At 50.1% G+C, this 13,787-nt stretch overlaps 6 protein-coding genes across 6 annotated transcripts; 2 read left to right on the plus strand and 4 right to left on the minus strand.

The window, feature by feature from the left end:
* Positions 1–887: 887 nt before the first annotated feature.
* Positions 888–1,874, minus strand: CCOS01_04316 (alpha-L-arabinofuranosidase axhA-2; the record flags this gene model as incomplete). The annotated part of the gene is made up of 1 exon (XM_060452498.1): positions 888–1,874. One exon carries the CDS (start codon positions 1,872–1,874, stop codon positions 888–890), a length of 987 nt encoding a protein of 328 aa, XP_060316456.1.
* A 1,477-nt stretch (positions 1,875–3,351) lies between these two features.
* CCOS01_04317 (MIP family channel protein) lies at positions 3,352–4,589 on the minus strand (the record flags this gene model as incomplete). The annotated part of the gene is made up of 2 exons (XM_060452499.1): positions 3,352–4,141; positions 4,285–4,589. The coding sequence occupies 2 exons, from the start codon at positions 4,587–4,589 to the stop codon at positions 3,352–3,354; spliced, it is 1,095 nt and encodes a 364-aa protein (XP_060316457.1).
* A 751-nt stretch (positions 4,590–5,340) lies between these two features.
* Positions 5,341–6,573, minus strand: CCOS01_04318 (uncharacterized protein; the record flags this gene model as incomplete). The annotated part of the gene is made up of 2 exons (XM_060452500.1): positions 5,341–6,002; positions 6,060–6,573. The coding sequence occupies 2 exons, from the start codon at positions 6,571–6,573 to the stop codon at positions 5,341–5,343; spliced, it is 1,176 nt and encodes a 391-aa protein (XP_060316458.1).
* Positions 6,574–7,572: 999 nt separating this feature from the next.
* CCOS01_04319 (uncharacterized protein) lies at positions 7,573–7,857 on the minus strand (the record flags this gene model as incomplete). Its single annotated transcript, XM_060452501.1, has 1 exon — positions 7,573–7,857. One exon carries the CDS (start codon positions 7,855–7,857, stop codon positions 7,573–7,575), a length of 285 nt encoding a protein of 94 aa, XP_060316459.1.
* Positions 7,858–9,209: 1,352 nt separating this feature from the next.
* CCOS01_04320 (kelch repeat protein) lies at positions 9,210–11,219 on the plus strand (the record flags this gene model as incomplete). Its single annotated transcript, XM_060452502.1, has 5 exons — positions 9,210–9,354; positions 9,408–9,503; positions 9,565–10,264; positions 10,320–10,640; positions 10,706–11,219. The coding sequence occupies 5 exons, from the start codon at positions 9,210–9,212 to the stop codon at positions 11,217–11,219; spliced, it is 1,776 nt and encodes a 591-aa protein (XP_060316460.1).
* Positions 11,220–12,074: 855 nt separating this feature from the next.
* CCOS01_04321 (uncharacterized protein) lies at positions 12,075–13,733 on the plus strand (the record flags this gene model as incomplete). Its single annotated transcript, XM_060452503.1, has 3 exons — positions 12,075–12,637; positions 12,693–13,397; positions 13,448–13,733. 3 exons carry the CDS (start codon positions 12,075–12,077, stop codon positions 13,731–13,733), a joined length of 1,554 nt encoding a protein of 517 aa, XP_060316461.1.
* Between the last annotated feature and the right edge of the window lie 54 nt (positions 13,734–13,787).

A 13,787-nucleotide genomic window follows, 5' to 3' on the forward strand; every position in this document is an offset into this window, starting at 1 on the left:
CGTTGGAAATCTCTGAATGTGAACTCGTTACGCCCCCAAGTATGGGACAGGATGCCGTAGGGAGGTATGTCTGTACCGGAGAACTCTCGCAATTCAAATGTAGTTGTATGTAATAGCCGCATGGTATTGATTTTGACTACGTTGTCATCTAGTAAGCTGACTGAAAGACGTTGGGAAAGCTTGACGGGGCGGCCATAGCCTGTATGAGTTGAGCAATAAACGCGGCGTCAGCAAACCCTTTCTCCAAGCGACAATCTGGCGTCTCTCATCTCGAGTGCGGGGTAAGTGCAAGGAGATGCCGCCTGTTCAGGCGCCGTGGTTCGCCAAAGATGAGGAAATGTATATGAGCGCATGTAACCAACAGGTTTGCCAAGGATGTTGGACCTGCTTACTTGATGCATATCTCATCCGATGGTGTGCAGAAAGTACGATGGGTGTGACCGACTGTCCATACTTTCTCGATATCACTATCACGAGTTTTATTGTCGTGCGGCACATAAGTTCTAGTTTATGGTGTGTTTGTATGAAGTGGCAAGGTCATCGCAGGCCTTCATACAGGAGAACCAATGGCTGGAGCTGAACATAGGATCTAAGTAGATTTGAGGCAAAAGCATGAAAGCTTGGTAATAATAATTTATGTTCAATGGGAGGCGATCAGTGAAGACCTCCTGGCCTAAAGGTGCTGTATGTTTGATCAATATTTACATGTGAAAGGGAAGCCCATCGATGCGCAAACACTCTCCTGGACTGACTCCGTACACGTTTTTCCTGATTGGCTGTCTGACCCATCACTGAGCTAGGGGAGGACTCAAGAATATTAAGAACTGTCCCTAGTGTAAAGTTTAGCGCCACAGGTGTCCAGGCGGTTGAGGTCCGGCGGAGGAATCCTATCGTTGCAGGGTCAGAACTGCCGGGCGGTAGGGCAGCAGGCCGTAGTCGCCGCTGGAACTAGGGGATCGTCCCTGGTAGAGCAGTTGAAGGTTGCACGGATCGATAGTCATGGTCTGGTCTGGATCGCTGCGAACCAAGTCACCGTGGCTGATGTCGTTGGTCCAGGTAGCACCGCTATTGGCCTTGCCGGCAAAGGGGTTGCTCTCGGTCACGGCCTGGGCCGTCCACGATCCGCCGAGACTGGTGGCCGTGAAGGAGCGGAAGTAGCGGCCGTTGACGCCAATAGCCTCGACGATCATGAGGTACTGCTGTTTGCCCTTAACGGTGTAGACTTGGACAGCCTCGAAGAGGTTGTTGGTCGTGTCGCTCATGACAACTGTCGAGGCGGTGCCAAAGTTGCCCGGGAAGTTTCCAATGGGCATGCTAGAGCGGTAGATCTTGCCATTGTCTCCCGCGAAGAACAGGTACATGTTCGTGCTGTCGCCAATGAGCGTCTGATCGATGGGGCCGGTGCTGGAGTCGGAGATGGTTCCGGAGAACATGGGCTGCGCCGCGGACCACCCGTTCGCAATGGAGGGATCGCTCGACGTTTTGTAAGAGAACTGAGTCGGACCCCATTGATAGGCGAGGACCCAGATGTTCTTGGGACGGAAGTAGAAGATGGTAGGCGCGACGGCGGACTGGGTCATTGCATTTTGAGACGCAGCACCCATTTGAGACCAATCGGAAAAGAGGCCAAAGTTCATGGATCCCCAGGTTGAGCCTTGGTCATGAGTCGACGCGTATACGAGGTGCTGACCGTTGTAAGTGACGGTGGTGAAGTCCTTGAGCGAGGCCCATCCGGATTTGGGTGTGGCCAGCGCGCCAGTCGATGTCCAGCGATAGGTAGACGGCAGGTCGCATGTCTGGGCGATGACATCTGTCACAGACGCGAGGAGCAGTAGAGTGGTCGAAACCACCCCCGCATTGGCTCTGAGCATCATCTTTGCGTTGCGGAGTATATACAGTTGATGAAAAAAGCTTGAGTCTCTGTAGCACGAACTCCTTGACTAGAAACAGTTGGCAGTCGTCCGATCTTTATATATATGAGAAATGTGTGTATTTTGACTTGACAGCGATTGGCTATCTAATCGTTGATTGCAATCCGGTCTCCCCTAGTTGTGGACCGGCAGTTGCTCGCCAATGCGAGAGAGTCCGAGAAAGTCGCACTGGGATACGAATCTCATCAATCTGGCATTCGTGGATTAACAAAAGTGAAACTGGACTATGCTCTATGTGGACTGCCGTTTGTGCCGCATGGTTTACCGATACCAATAATACTTCCCATATTGCCGAAAGTAATTTGAAGAGTATGATACTGTGCTACAATATCCCCCTGTAGACCTAGACATCAACGGATTCTGCGGCTCCGGGGTCAAATTAAGATTGTTCACGAAGGTTTCTGAAAGTTTTGCATTCAGCCGGCGGGTCGTATGTGATGCGCACCAATTGCGGTTTCTCGGTTCTCGGTGCACTTCTTCTAACACTCGCGCAGGGTTCCATCGAGGTGCGTTATGATCTTGGTTCCCCCAGACTTCTCCTCTTTTCGGACTGATCGTCATAGCGCCAGAATTTTCCCGACTTGGCGGTTGTGTAACCGCCAATTACCGATTGGTAGTATTAGTAGGCGCAATGGAAGTTGCTAGTCGTCATGGAACACTTCGTTCGCCTCGTGTGAGAATTATAAGTTACGATAATTGAGTCAAGGTTGATGAATTGACGGTTTAGTTAGTGTGATGTTCCAATGCCCCCACGATTACAAAGAGATATTTAATGACCCGAATGAATAGATCTTGGTATGAGGTGTTACTACATGAACTTCATCTAAACTATATCGGTTGAAGTTTGTTGCTAATGTTGATGGCTCTCCACCGGGTGACTTGAGTTCAGCTCGAGTCAGCGGGAGCTAGCTCAGGCCACATCCCAATTCTTACCGCACGCCTTGATCCGAAAGAAAGCGCAAGAGACTTAGAATAACTGCATGGTTGAACTGACTCTGATACTCGCAAGAACCCGGATGTGGCCCACCACTTGGGTGAAGCCCAAAAGGATTTTTGATTTGGGAGCCTGTATTTGGGCGCACGCGTCTTCGATTCGAGTACATTATCTGCCTGGCATGCTAAAAACTTTCACTCCAAAGATATCTTCATAGGTCAGTGATCATTACCGTGAGATAACCCATCCCTATACACGTCTTTAATCAGCCTTTCTTGACGCCTATTCCAAGTATTGCCGTTGCTATCTTGCGTCGGATCTATTCTGTCCTGTCTGAGGTCACAGCCAATCTGCAGGTGGCTAAAATCTCATCCCACATATCTCCTCAATAACTTGTGACAGCCAGAAAATTCCAATACAACCTGATGCTATCCCGTTTGACTCTGATTTCTCAGGGTCAATATGATGACCCTCCAATCACGCCATTTAGTCATCTTCCTTCCTCGGGATGTTGAACGGAGAGTCACGCCCAGTGTAGATGAATCCATCATACACGCAAGCACCCGCGATACCACCAACAATAGCAGCAGCCCAAGGGGCCCACAGCCAGTAGTAAGAATCATGAGTGAAGACATCCGAGCCATAGCCAACGATAGCCAACGCAATACGTGGGCCAGTATCTCTGGCACCATTCATGGCGTACCCAGTGTTGATGCCCAAGGCGGAGCCGATGGCCAGCAAAGCCAAGAACATAGCAAAGGGTTGTGTGCCCTTTGGCGGCGATAGGTTGTTCTTATCAGCCAGAGCAAACACGATAGCCACCAGCGCGGCCGAGGCAAGGAACTCGGTGTAAAAGGCGCCGGCATAAGGAAGTCCAGACTTGGGAAAGGTGAAGAAGAGACCGGCAGTGGCATGTTCCCCGATCAAAGTGCGGGCAGCGCCGCCCTCGTACTCTGCAATGCTGGTGGAGTAGTTCAGATAGACGGCAAGACTGGCGAAGGTAGCACCCAAGACCTGCGCAGCCAAAAAGCTGGGCACTTTGCGCCAGGGGAAGCCGCGGAAAAGGGCGAGGACAACTGTCACGGTTGGGTTGCAGTGTCCACCTGATACGCCACCGGACATCCATACGGCCATAGCCACGCCGGCGGCCCAGGCCAGGCGGCACTGCAAAAAGTCACCAGCATTTTCGCGGATGTCGGCCGACTGGTAATTCAGACGCGTCTCGCATTCCACACCTGCTCCAAAGAGCAAGATCATGAAGATACCCCAGAATTCACTGTGCATGTGTGCGGTCAGCATCGGATTGATTCTGAGAGCTCCATTGCCGTAAGGCATCCCGGTGGGGGAGGCTCCGGTGGGGAGCCATGTTCGCGATTGAAGTGATGTAAAGATGGATCCAGCCGATATTCAGGTACTCACGCAAATTCCTCCCGCCAGTAATGACGGATTTGGGCCCATGTGTTTGGTGGCCTGTCACTAAGCGCCCATTGCGGCTTGTGTAGGCGCGTCTCTTGGTGGGCGGCGACTGGCGCGGCCGGCAGTACTGGCTCGACGTCTTCGTGATGTGGGTGAACCTCCTGTAGGGAGGCACGTCGCATGGATAGGGGCGACACGAGTCGCTGGCCATTGAATGATGGCAGTTGGAATGTGCCGGTGCGTCGTCGATGCCTCGAGAGGAGCGGCTGGCTTTCGCCTGGATCGTGAATCGATGACGCGGGAGACATATCCTCGTGAGTCTGTTTTATGGCAAGCTGGTTGGATCTGATGCCAAAAGATATCGGCGGGTTTGTCACCTGACAGAGGGGAAGTGTAGGGACAATATTTGTCTCTCAAGATGACGATGCCTTCGTACGAGGTGTGTTGTTTTTGTTTGCCTCTCATCGATCCACAAAAACCGGACGGCAGCACGGTTGCTTCTGCCTCCCGTATCAAGTTGATCTACATGTTGCATTGCGTACCCGCTCATTAGTCCGTATAGTTGCCGAGGCCAAGCTCCGATTTGGTGGTGCAAGGAGCTGGAAGACAACAACTCCGTATTTATCTGTGGATTTAGACACTATTATGGAGAATGCTGATAAGTTATCGCGCAAGCAAGACCAGTCGATGCGTGATTTTTCTGGGTCTAGAAACCTACGAATTTGAACTTTCCCTGTTTTTTTCCAAGGTTATTGGACTACTTGGCGTGTTAGCTCACCGACATCTCTGATGTCAACAACATTGGAAGAAATTCGTGATCTCTGGAATACAACTGGGAGAATATCAAAGAGCTCCTCGTACCCTGCAATTTTTGTCTTGTTTTTGTCTTGAGTCTCGCTCATTAGATGCGCGGATGTTGACAATCGTTCTATCTTGCAGGTGTTACAATTGCATGCTAAGTTGGCTCTATACAATGCCACTCAGAAATGCGAAAAGAGAAAGAGCTTGTGAAACCAGCCTGCAAGCAAATCGGTCTATGAGCATGCTATGATTCTTCCATCACTTCTGTCTGAAGCGCACACTTTGCGCTTGTGGCCGTTTGGCTGTTCCCTTCGATGGGTTGGCTGGCACAAATTCCTCGATGTTTGATGCTGACTCGTTTAGTTTAGCCTGTGCCATTCCGAGCTGTTTGTTCTCAAGATCAAAGACCGTGTACACAGCCGAAAGCATAGGCGCACCAAAAGATGCTACGTTACTGTCAATGGGTTCTAACGGAAGTGTGCACAGGGAACTGCCACTCTTGTCGGTGACGGGTGCCCCGTTCTTCATGAGGGGGATGAAGATCATCGACAGAGGGACCTCGACCTTGGCCGTCTGGAACTCGAAGTTGAACTTGGCACCCGAATCGCCGCTGCTGCACTTCAATGCCTTCGTTCCATCCTGTAGTGTTTGGATATTGATAGCCGGTCCGATTAGATCCAATATCTTTGGTGGGAAGGATAAGGATGGGTTGCCAGTATCAACGAGGACGGGTGGGAAGTTGTTTCCCCCAATTGCAGTTGGTTTGGCATTCTTGTCTGCCGAGAAGGAGAAGGAAGTCCAAGGCACGATGAAGTCATTCGATTTGAATAGCTTCTGTCCAACGAGAGGGATCATCTGCATTTGTCCTGTGAACTTGGCAGTGTCCATCCCGCCAAACACGACGCTTCCAGTAGGCGACCCTGAGCGATGTCAGCAAATTTTAAGCGTACATTAAGAATCCAAATATGGAAACTAACTGAAATCATTCAAGTATACACTGTAAGCCAGCGACTTGGTGAGCCCCTGGGCTTTGAGATTTTCTGGAAAGTTCGTGTACGGCTTAGCATTATTGGCGAGAACGGACGCCTCTGAGCTCGAGGGGCCGACGCCCAGGATGGCAATCAGGGGTGATGTCAGCTTGCCAGTCTGACCCAATCCCATAGTGTTATTTGAGATCGATGTGTTGCCGACCGTGACTGATTCTGACATGAAGGTTCCTTGGATTTCAACACCATTTGCGTACGTAGCCTCGAACGGAGAGCGATTGGCATTAAAGGTAGTTGATTTGGCGTTATCAAATGCACCTGAGACGCTAGAGTTCCTGCCGTTGCTGGCGGTGCATGTTGCCAAGCGGTCTTTGCATAGCCGGCTGTTGAGCTGAGGAACCCAGAGATCACTGCTCCCTGTGTCGAAGATCGCCAAAACTTGTTGCGGTGGAGATCCAACCGAGATTTGCATCGATGCAACGAAGTTGCTGTTAGGGTCGGCCATGCGGGTGAAGGGGATCTCAACAGTCTTTAGACATTGAATAGACTGGATTAGGCATATGCTCGTGACCAGCAACGGCTTTATTGCAACCGTGAAAGACGACCACATCGTGCTCTGTGGTTGCGAACACGAAGTACACGCGAATTAATGGATAAGTATTCAAGTGAAGAGTTGCGCGGCAACTGATTAGCTTGTATTGAATGTTGTGCTTATTCAATCATATCGGCGGGAAGCTTGATCATATTATAAATGCGTGCGAGATTCCCATTATGCCGAGTTTCTATCTCTTGGATTCTCCCCATCCGTCAATGGTTCTATGACTCTCTTTCCGGCCGAGTTTCGGGTTTACCTACCTGGGGGTAAAGTCATGAATCGTCGTGACACACTGGTCTGTTTTGTATGGGCGAGAATTTTCCGCGGCTTCAGGATAAATCTTTCGTTACGGCCTAGCTCGCGTTCCGCTCAATGGCTCAAGCGCCGAGCTTGGGCACCATTCACCGACATTCAACTTGGGAAGATTAGTGCGCAGCAATAGGTAACCCCATCAACCTTTCGATTTTTACCTAACTTGACTTCCTTCGGACGAATTAGAGTTTTATTCGAGCTGGTTCTTGAGTTAGAAAGTGTTTCCTGCTATTCCACAAGATCACTGTTTGCCCTGGTCTTACTTCAGGCAGATGGCTGATCTCCAATGAAAGTGGATAAATCAAGACGCTTAGTGCAGATCTGAGTTGGCACTTGGGAGTTTGTCTGGCGAATGGCCACTTAGTTGTGTTGCCAGTGCCGCAAGTGAGGTTACTTCTGGCTCCTGGATTCCACTACACAGGAGTGAAAGCGAGCACAAAGGTTAAGTAGGTCAACAACCGTAGTTGACTCCTGATGTAAGCATATGTGCATCTTTCTCTCTTCAACGATATCTGAAGTCATGAACGCATCGGATTAAGTCATATTGCGCATCCCTGGTTTCTTAATCGCACCTATGACGGTTTCTATCGAGCTATCTCATTTTTCGTGCCAGAACCATAAAGACGAAGCTCTATGTGGCCGCTGCATAGGCTCATTGGGAGGCTCTTGCTGATTTGATTCTACATCCACTAACGGTTGTTCCTTTTGATTTTCTTCTACAGTCTCTGCCCCCACTTGCGGTTGTTCTCTTTGAGTTTCCCTTAACGTCTCGTCGTTCGGTTCGCCAGGAATGGGGGGAAATGAAACATACTTTTGTGCGGAATTGTTATCTGAATCCTGTTGGGTATTGTTTCTTGGCTTCTCCTTCGGCACCATACTCATAGCTTGTAATTGCAGCGCACTTTCCACGGTCTTTGGCGCTTCTGGTTCAGCTGAACCTTTCTCATACTCGGAGTCATCCAAGGTCTCGGTTTTTCTTGTGGCAAAACTTCCGACGACAGAAAGTGAAGCTTAAAACGACAGGCATTTAGTGGTACTTGATGTAGCTCTTCTTAGCCTAATGCCATGATGTTCTGAGAAACTTTCTTATTTATGACGACCACTATTATAATTTTGCTCTCGATTTTGAAAAGACTAGACACAACTGTCTATCTTCGCCGGTGAAGGCAAAGCTGGTTTGTAACAATGATCTTTCGCTTTCTCATCCAACTTGAAATGTACTCCTTGGAGGCAAACTGTGCTTTGACGGTTCTCACCAGACTCAACTGGAATTATGGAGACTGATTGGGATTCCATCACTCGGAACTAGTCCAACATTTTGTAGCCCAGAATGTGAGCAATTTGTCTACCATTAGGCCGGAAATACAGTGAAACAGCGATAATTGGATCACCTTCTCATGTCCGAGCCGAACGAACAGAGAATCTGGAAAGTATCAGCAGGGTGCTGCACAGTCCCTGGAGCAGCCCCCAAATCGTCAAGGGTCTGCGTTACAGGGATGATAATCTCGCTATGCGTATTGCCGCGGGCGATTTTGGCCCACTGTCGGCCACGATCTCCGGCGGAATAAGGCTTGTTGCACCTTAAGTTGATTAAGCTGTTGCCTGTGTTTTTGGTCCGTGGGAAACCCCGGGTGTCATCTTTGCTAGCCCGCCGCCGTCGTTCTGTTACAAAGACTTTACCCCAAGATTCTCAAATCTTTTGGAAGTGAAAAGCTCGGTCGGTCAGAGCCAAGCTATAGCATACCATTCAGTCCAGCACATCATCACCTTCTATGTCGTCTTCCAGGAGACTGGTACCTAAGACAGGCCATTCAGAGACAGTGAGATTGTTAGGCCTTTCTGAACAACGTGCCAACGCCACAACAGGCTGCGAAAGGGACGAGGGTTTGGAAGCCCGTCAGCACGCCAAGGGCGCTAACGATCCTTCGCGAGCGATTTTGCCCAATGCCAGGGCATTTTGGCTCATCGCCTCTGATTTAGCGTCATGGGTCTGCAGGCTTTGAGCATGATTTGGGTTTGATGTTAATTTCGGCAGCATCAGCCTCAACCGAAGCCAACATTGCGGCCGCTCCCTTTCCCAGTTTCATGGAGCCTTTCCTTCGAACATGGCGGGGAGTTTGATGGCTGAGACTTGACTTTCTCCTCATCGTTCCTCACTTTTTCGTTGGTTTTGGCGTTTTCGTCGCGTCGTTCGTTTCACAACTGTTTTATTCACTCTTTCATTTCACGAAACGATGATGCTCAAGCCGTCGGTGAAGGGAGCTTTTCTGGGATGTGTGATGCAGCTGCCCAACCTGGCGAATGCGCTGTCGAGACGCGCCTGGGAACTGTCAGATGTACCCTCTCCCGAGATCTTCCTCCGTCGAGCAGAAGCAAGAGGTAGTGGATATCAACATTTGAACAATCGAATTCAACTGATTTAAGCCATTTAGTCGTTGTCCTTGGCGACTACGCCTACATCGATGGCGGCGAGATCTCTCAGCTCGACGCGCGAGGTAACCCGATAACGTCGCGAGGCTCCAACGCAGGTCAGTTACTTCAACGACGAAGCGATCAATCCCGACACCTTCTCACGCGGTGGAATCCTAGTCAACTCCACATTATCGATCGATTTGACGACGTCATGGTCCGCAACCAGCGTCAGGATCAGGGAGATTCCGAAGACGCCGAAGACTATGGACCAACAGGCGATGTGGAAAAACGACGCGAAGAGTACATTCTGGATTTGGGGCGGACATAGCCCATTCGGTGCTCCATTAGACGAGCCCACGTCCTGGAAGTTTGAAGCAGACGGCAAAGGAGGTGGGACATGGTCAAAAGAGACGCCAGCGAACCCAACACTTTTCCAAGAATTGCGACGAAATGAGGGGGGCGCATTCGCTAGTACCCCCGACGCCGGGTTCTGGTTTGGGGGACAATCGTCAGGCTGGACGACATCTAACCCTTACTCGCAGCCACTCCCGGGCATCTTGTCCTACAACATGACCACGAGGTCTTGGGCAAATGAAACAAATGATGCCTTCTCCAAGTACGGCACTTTGACGGGAGGCTCAGCCGTCTACATCCCGACTTTTGGTTCGAATGGTCTCATCACCATAATGGGCGGCGCAACATGGGGTCTCGAACCTGATCAGGCGAAGCCTCTCGGATGGCAGGACTTCAGCAACTTGACCTTCATGGATCCAGTAACTAGAGATTGGTACTGGCAAAAGACAACCGGAAATGCGCCCACTCCCCGCAGCAATTTCTGCAGCGTTGGAGTCGAAGGCAACAACGGAACCTACGAAATGTGAGCATTTCCATTGATCTCATACGACTTTTCGTTGATACTAATGAAGTTTTAGCTTTGTGTTCGGCGGCACCAATAGTGAGACAGGTTCAACTTATGATGATGTCTTCGTTTTAAGCCTTCCGGGGTTCTTCTGGAACCAAGTCGCTTACGAGTCGAAAAATCCAAGGAGGAATCATTGCTGCGCATTAGTTGGCCGCCGTCAAATGCTGTCAGTTGGAGGAGCGGATGGCAGAACGGGATATACGAGTGCCGACCCCTGGCCGCAAGGACTCGGTCTCTTCGACATGACAGACTGGAAGTGGAAGACGGACTACGACGCAGACGCCAAGAACTACGAAAGTGCGAAGACAGTCAGTGACTGGTATCAGCAAACGTAAGTGAAATGAGCCTAGCACTTGAAAGCTGACAGCATGAGCCAAAGTGCTAACATCAATCTAGTGGTATCAGTTCCGTCCAGTGGTCATCCAATGAAGTTCAGGCACTTTTCAGGAAGTCAAATACAAACACAACTGGAGAAACCAATCATGATCCAGCAGAGAACAAAGATACCAAGGGATCTACCCCACTAGCCGCCATTGTTGGAGCTGTAGTTGGAGCCGTCGTCGGTGCCATCATAGGGCTTGCTCTATTCTGCTTCGTCAAACGCCGGAAGCAGAAGCAAGCCGCCGAAGCAGCGACTGCACTTGCTCCATATCCTGACCATGCAAAGGGGGATGGAGCATACCAGGCTTACTATCACCCTGTGGCTCCAGGGGAGTTGCAGTCGGATGTACCACAGACTGAATTGTATGGTGGATCAATACCTAAGCATGAGATGTGGGCAGAAGTACCAAAGCATGAGATGAGTGCCTCTGGAGTTCATCACTACACCGTTACTGAACTCGACTCCCACAACACTCTACTGGGACAAGGGGATAGAGATCACTCCAAATTCAGACATGATCTGCAATAGGACACGCAATTTCAATAAACACGAATTTTCAAACACCCGCTGCAGTTTAGATGTCAGAAAAACGCAAGTAATCTCGGCGTAGCATCAATGTTGCCTTCAGTGCATTCGTGATCCAATCAAACAGGTTCACAACACTGTTCGGCTGCAGCATTCGGTAACAATGCTCAATTAGTCTCCGCTCGCCAGCATATCTGACCCAAAATGGTATGTTTATGACCTGGGAGAAGTGACGACTCGGCCCGGGTGTCTCCCACCGGCTTCGTACGCCCATTCGAGCGGCAGATGATCGCCACATCACTCAGACTGCAATGTCGCACAAACTCCGCTTAGGAACATCATCCGAACGCATCTGGCGTAAATCTAATGGAACATTGAGATAAGGTACCAAACGGGAATCCTTCCGCAGTGGAGCTAACGCGCACTTCAGTCCACAACCTCTTGCCCTTTTGGCTTAATCTGTAACGTTGAAGTGCACGATGCCGGTCTATCTCACGTCAGCGATGTTGAGTTTCTTGGCTGTGTAGCACAGCACAGCGAGAAGAGCGCAACCAATCCTGAATCTCGTTGAAATAGTTTATCAGAACGATTTTTATATCATTTCTGCAAGTGGTGCACCTACAATCAGTGCCCACACCCCACGATGTCTTGGCGTGCTTCTGAGCTTTTCCAGGGAGAAAGGCAGGTGGGTAACCTAAAATAAGAGAAGAAGGCCGAAGGATTTCCATTTACTACTGGAGACTGCCTTATATAAAGCTTAGGCTACCTCGAACGTAGCTCCAGCACTTTTCCCCCATGGCCTGATTAAGCTTCATCATACGGTACCGTATATTCAGCAGTCGGAGATCACCCTTCAAGATGTCATCAACCAAGAAAAAGATCTTGTTCCTCTGTAACAAAGATTATGGTCAGGCTAATGTCATTCTTTCAGCTACCTACGCCTTGATAAAGATCAACCCCGATGTCGAAGTACACATTGGCTCACAAGCAGGCTTTGATTCTCAGCTCCGCCGCTTCGTCGACCAATGCAACAAGATAGAAGGAGCCCCGGCTGGGAACGCCGTCAAGCTACATCCAATCATCGGCCTCTCCCACTTCGAGGCCGTGGATAGACCTGACAATCCGGCGCTGGCTACTTGGCTTACAAAGCCAGGGCTCGTCAATACGTCCCGCAACATGCTCACACTTGCTGGCCTCGCACTTCCATGGAGCCCAGAGGAATTCTTCGAGACTTATAAAGCTATCGAGGAAGTCTTCGAGGAAGTGAAGCCGGATGTGACTGTGGTGGAGGCGTTCTTCGCGCCAGCTACAACATTTGCCAACCAAGCAAACATCAACTGGATTTGTCTGGCTCCAAATACTATCAAAGAATTTGCGCTGCCAATGCAACCCAAGCTCGCAATGCTGTGGAAGTATCCCATGTGAGTGCAGGTAAAGTAGAGTCGAAGCTATAATTTCTAACTAACATCAGCCAAGTATTCAATCAAGCCTACCATTTCCGATCCCACTCCATCTAGTCCCCCTCAACGTTTTCTTCAACCTCGTCGCCGGATACGGACTCTTTGCGGATTCGAGATATAAGCGTGTCTCGGCACATCTCGCCAAACATGCTGGACCCGGCATCGAGATCATCACCTGGAACGAGCTTGGCCTTCTGAAAGCACCACCCAAGGGCCTTCGAATCCTTGTCGCCAATAGTCCCGACATTGATTTCCCCTTTGAGACCATCCCCGAGTCCATCACTCCATGTGGTCCTATCACCCGCGCTGCCCCCAAGATTGAGATCGAAGATCCTGAACTTGCTGAGTGGCTGAGTCGAGGGCCAACAGTCTTCATCAGTCTCGGCACGCACCATTTCTATGATCTTCCGAAGGCGACTGAATTTGCGCATGCGATTCGAAATCTTCTTGATCGAGCAGAAGAACACAAGGGTGGTTCTGAAGATGAAGCTAGACTCCAAGTCCTTTGGAAGATGCCGCGCAAGTTGGAGGAGAATGAGAACGCAACCGAAGACTCTGGGCCATGGCTCGATGTCAAGGCAATCATGAATCCCTTCATCAAACAGGATAGAGTCAAGATCACGGACTGGTTTACTGCCGAACCAAAGAGTATCCTAGAGTCTGGTCATCTCGTGTGCTGTGTCAGTCATGGCGGCTCCAACTCATTCCATGAGGCTTTGTGGTAAGCACCTTCTCAATCAACTCAAGAGCTCTCGCTGACTTCCAACCTAGTACTGGTATACCACAAGTCGTTCTGCCAGGTTGGGGCGACTGCTATGACTTCGCTATTCGGTCAGAGATCTTGGGCATTGGGAAGTGGGCCAACAGGAAGGCCAAGCCTTACTGGGAGAGAGAAGAACTTTCCGAAAAGCTGATTGAAGTCGTGCTTGGCCCCCAGGCGCAAGCGATGCAGGAACAAGCTCTAGCACTAGCCAAGCGGCATCCGGAAGGCGCTGGTCGAGAGAAGGCTGCAAGAGAGATTCTGGATCTGCTGGAGAAGAATGAGGAGAAGGTCTGATGTTTTGGTTCCTTCGAGATCACAGTCTTGTTATTAATGTCGATTGGATGCGCA

This window comes from Colletotrichum costaricense (assembly GCF_030867565.1).
Source record: "Colletotrichum costaricense strain IMI 309622 chromosome Unknown Scaffold_4.1, whole genome shotgun sequence".
In the NCBI taxonomy this organism is placed as follows: domain Eukaryota; kingdom Fungi; phylum Ascomycota; class Sordariomycetes; order Glomerellales; family Glomerellaceae; genus Colletotrichum; species Colletotrichum costaricense.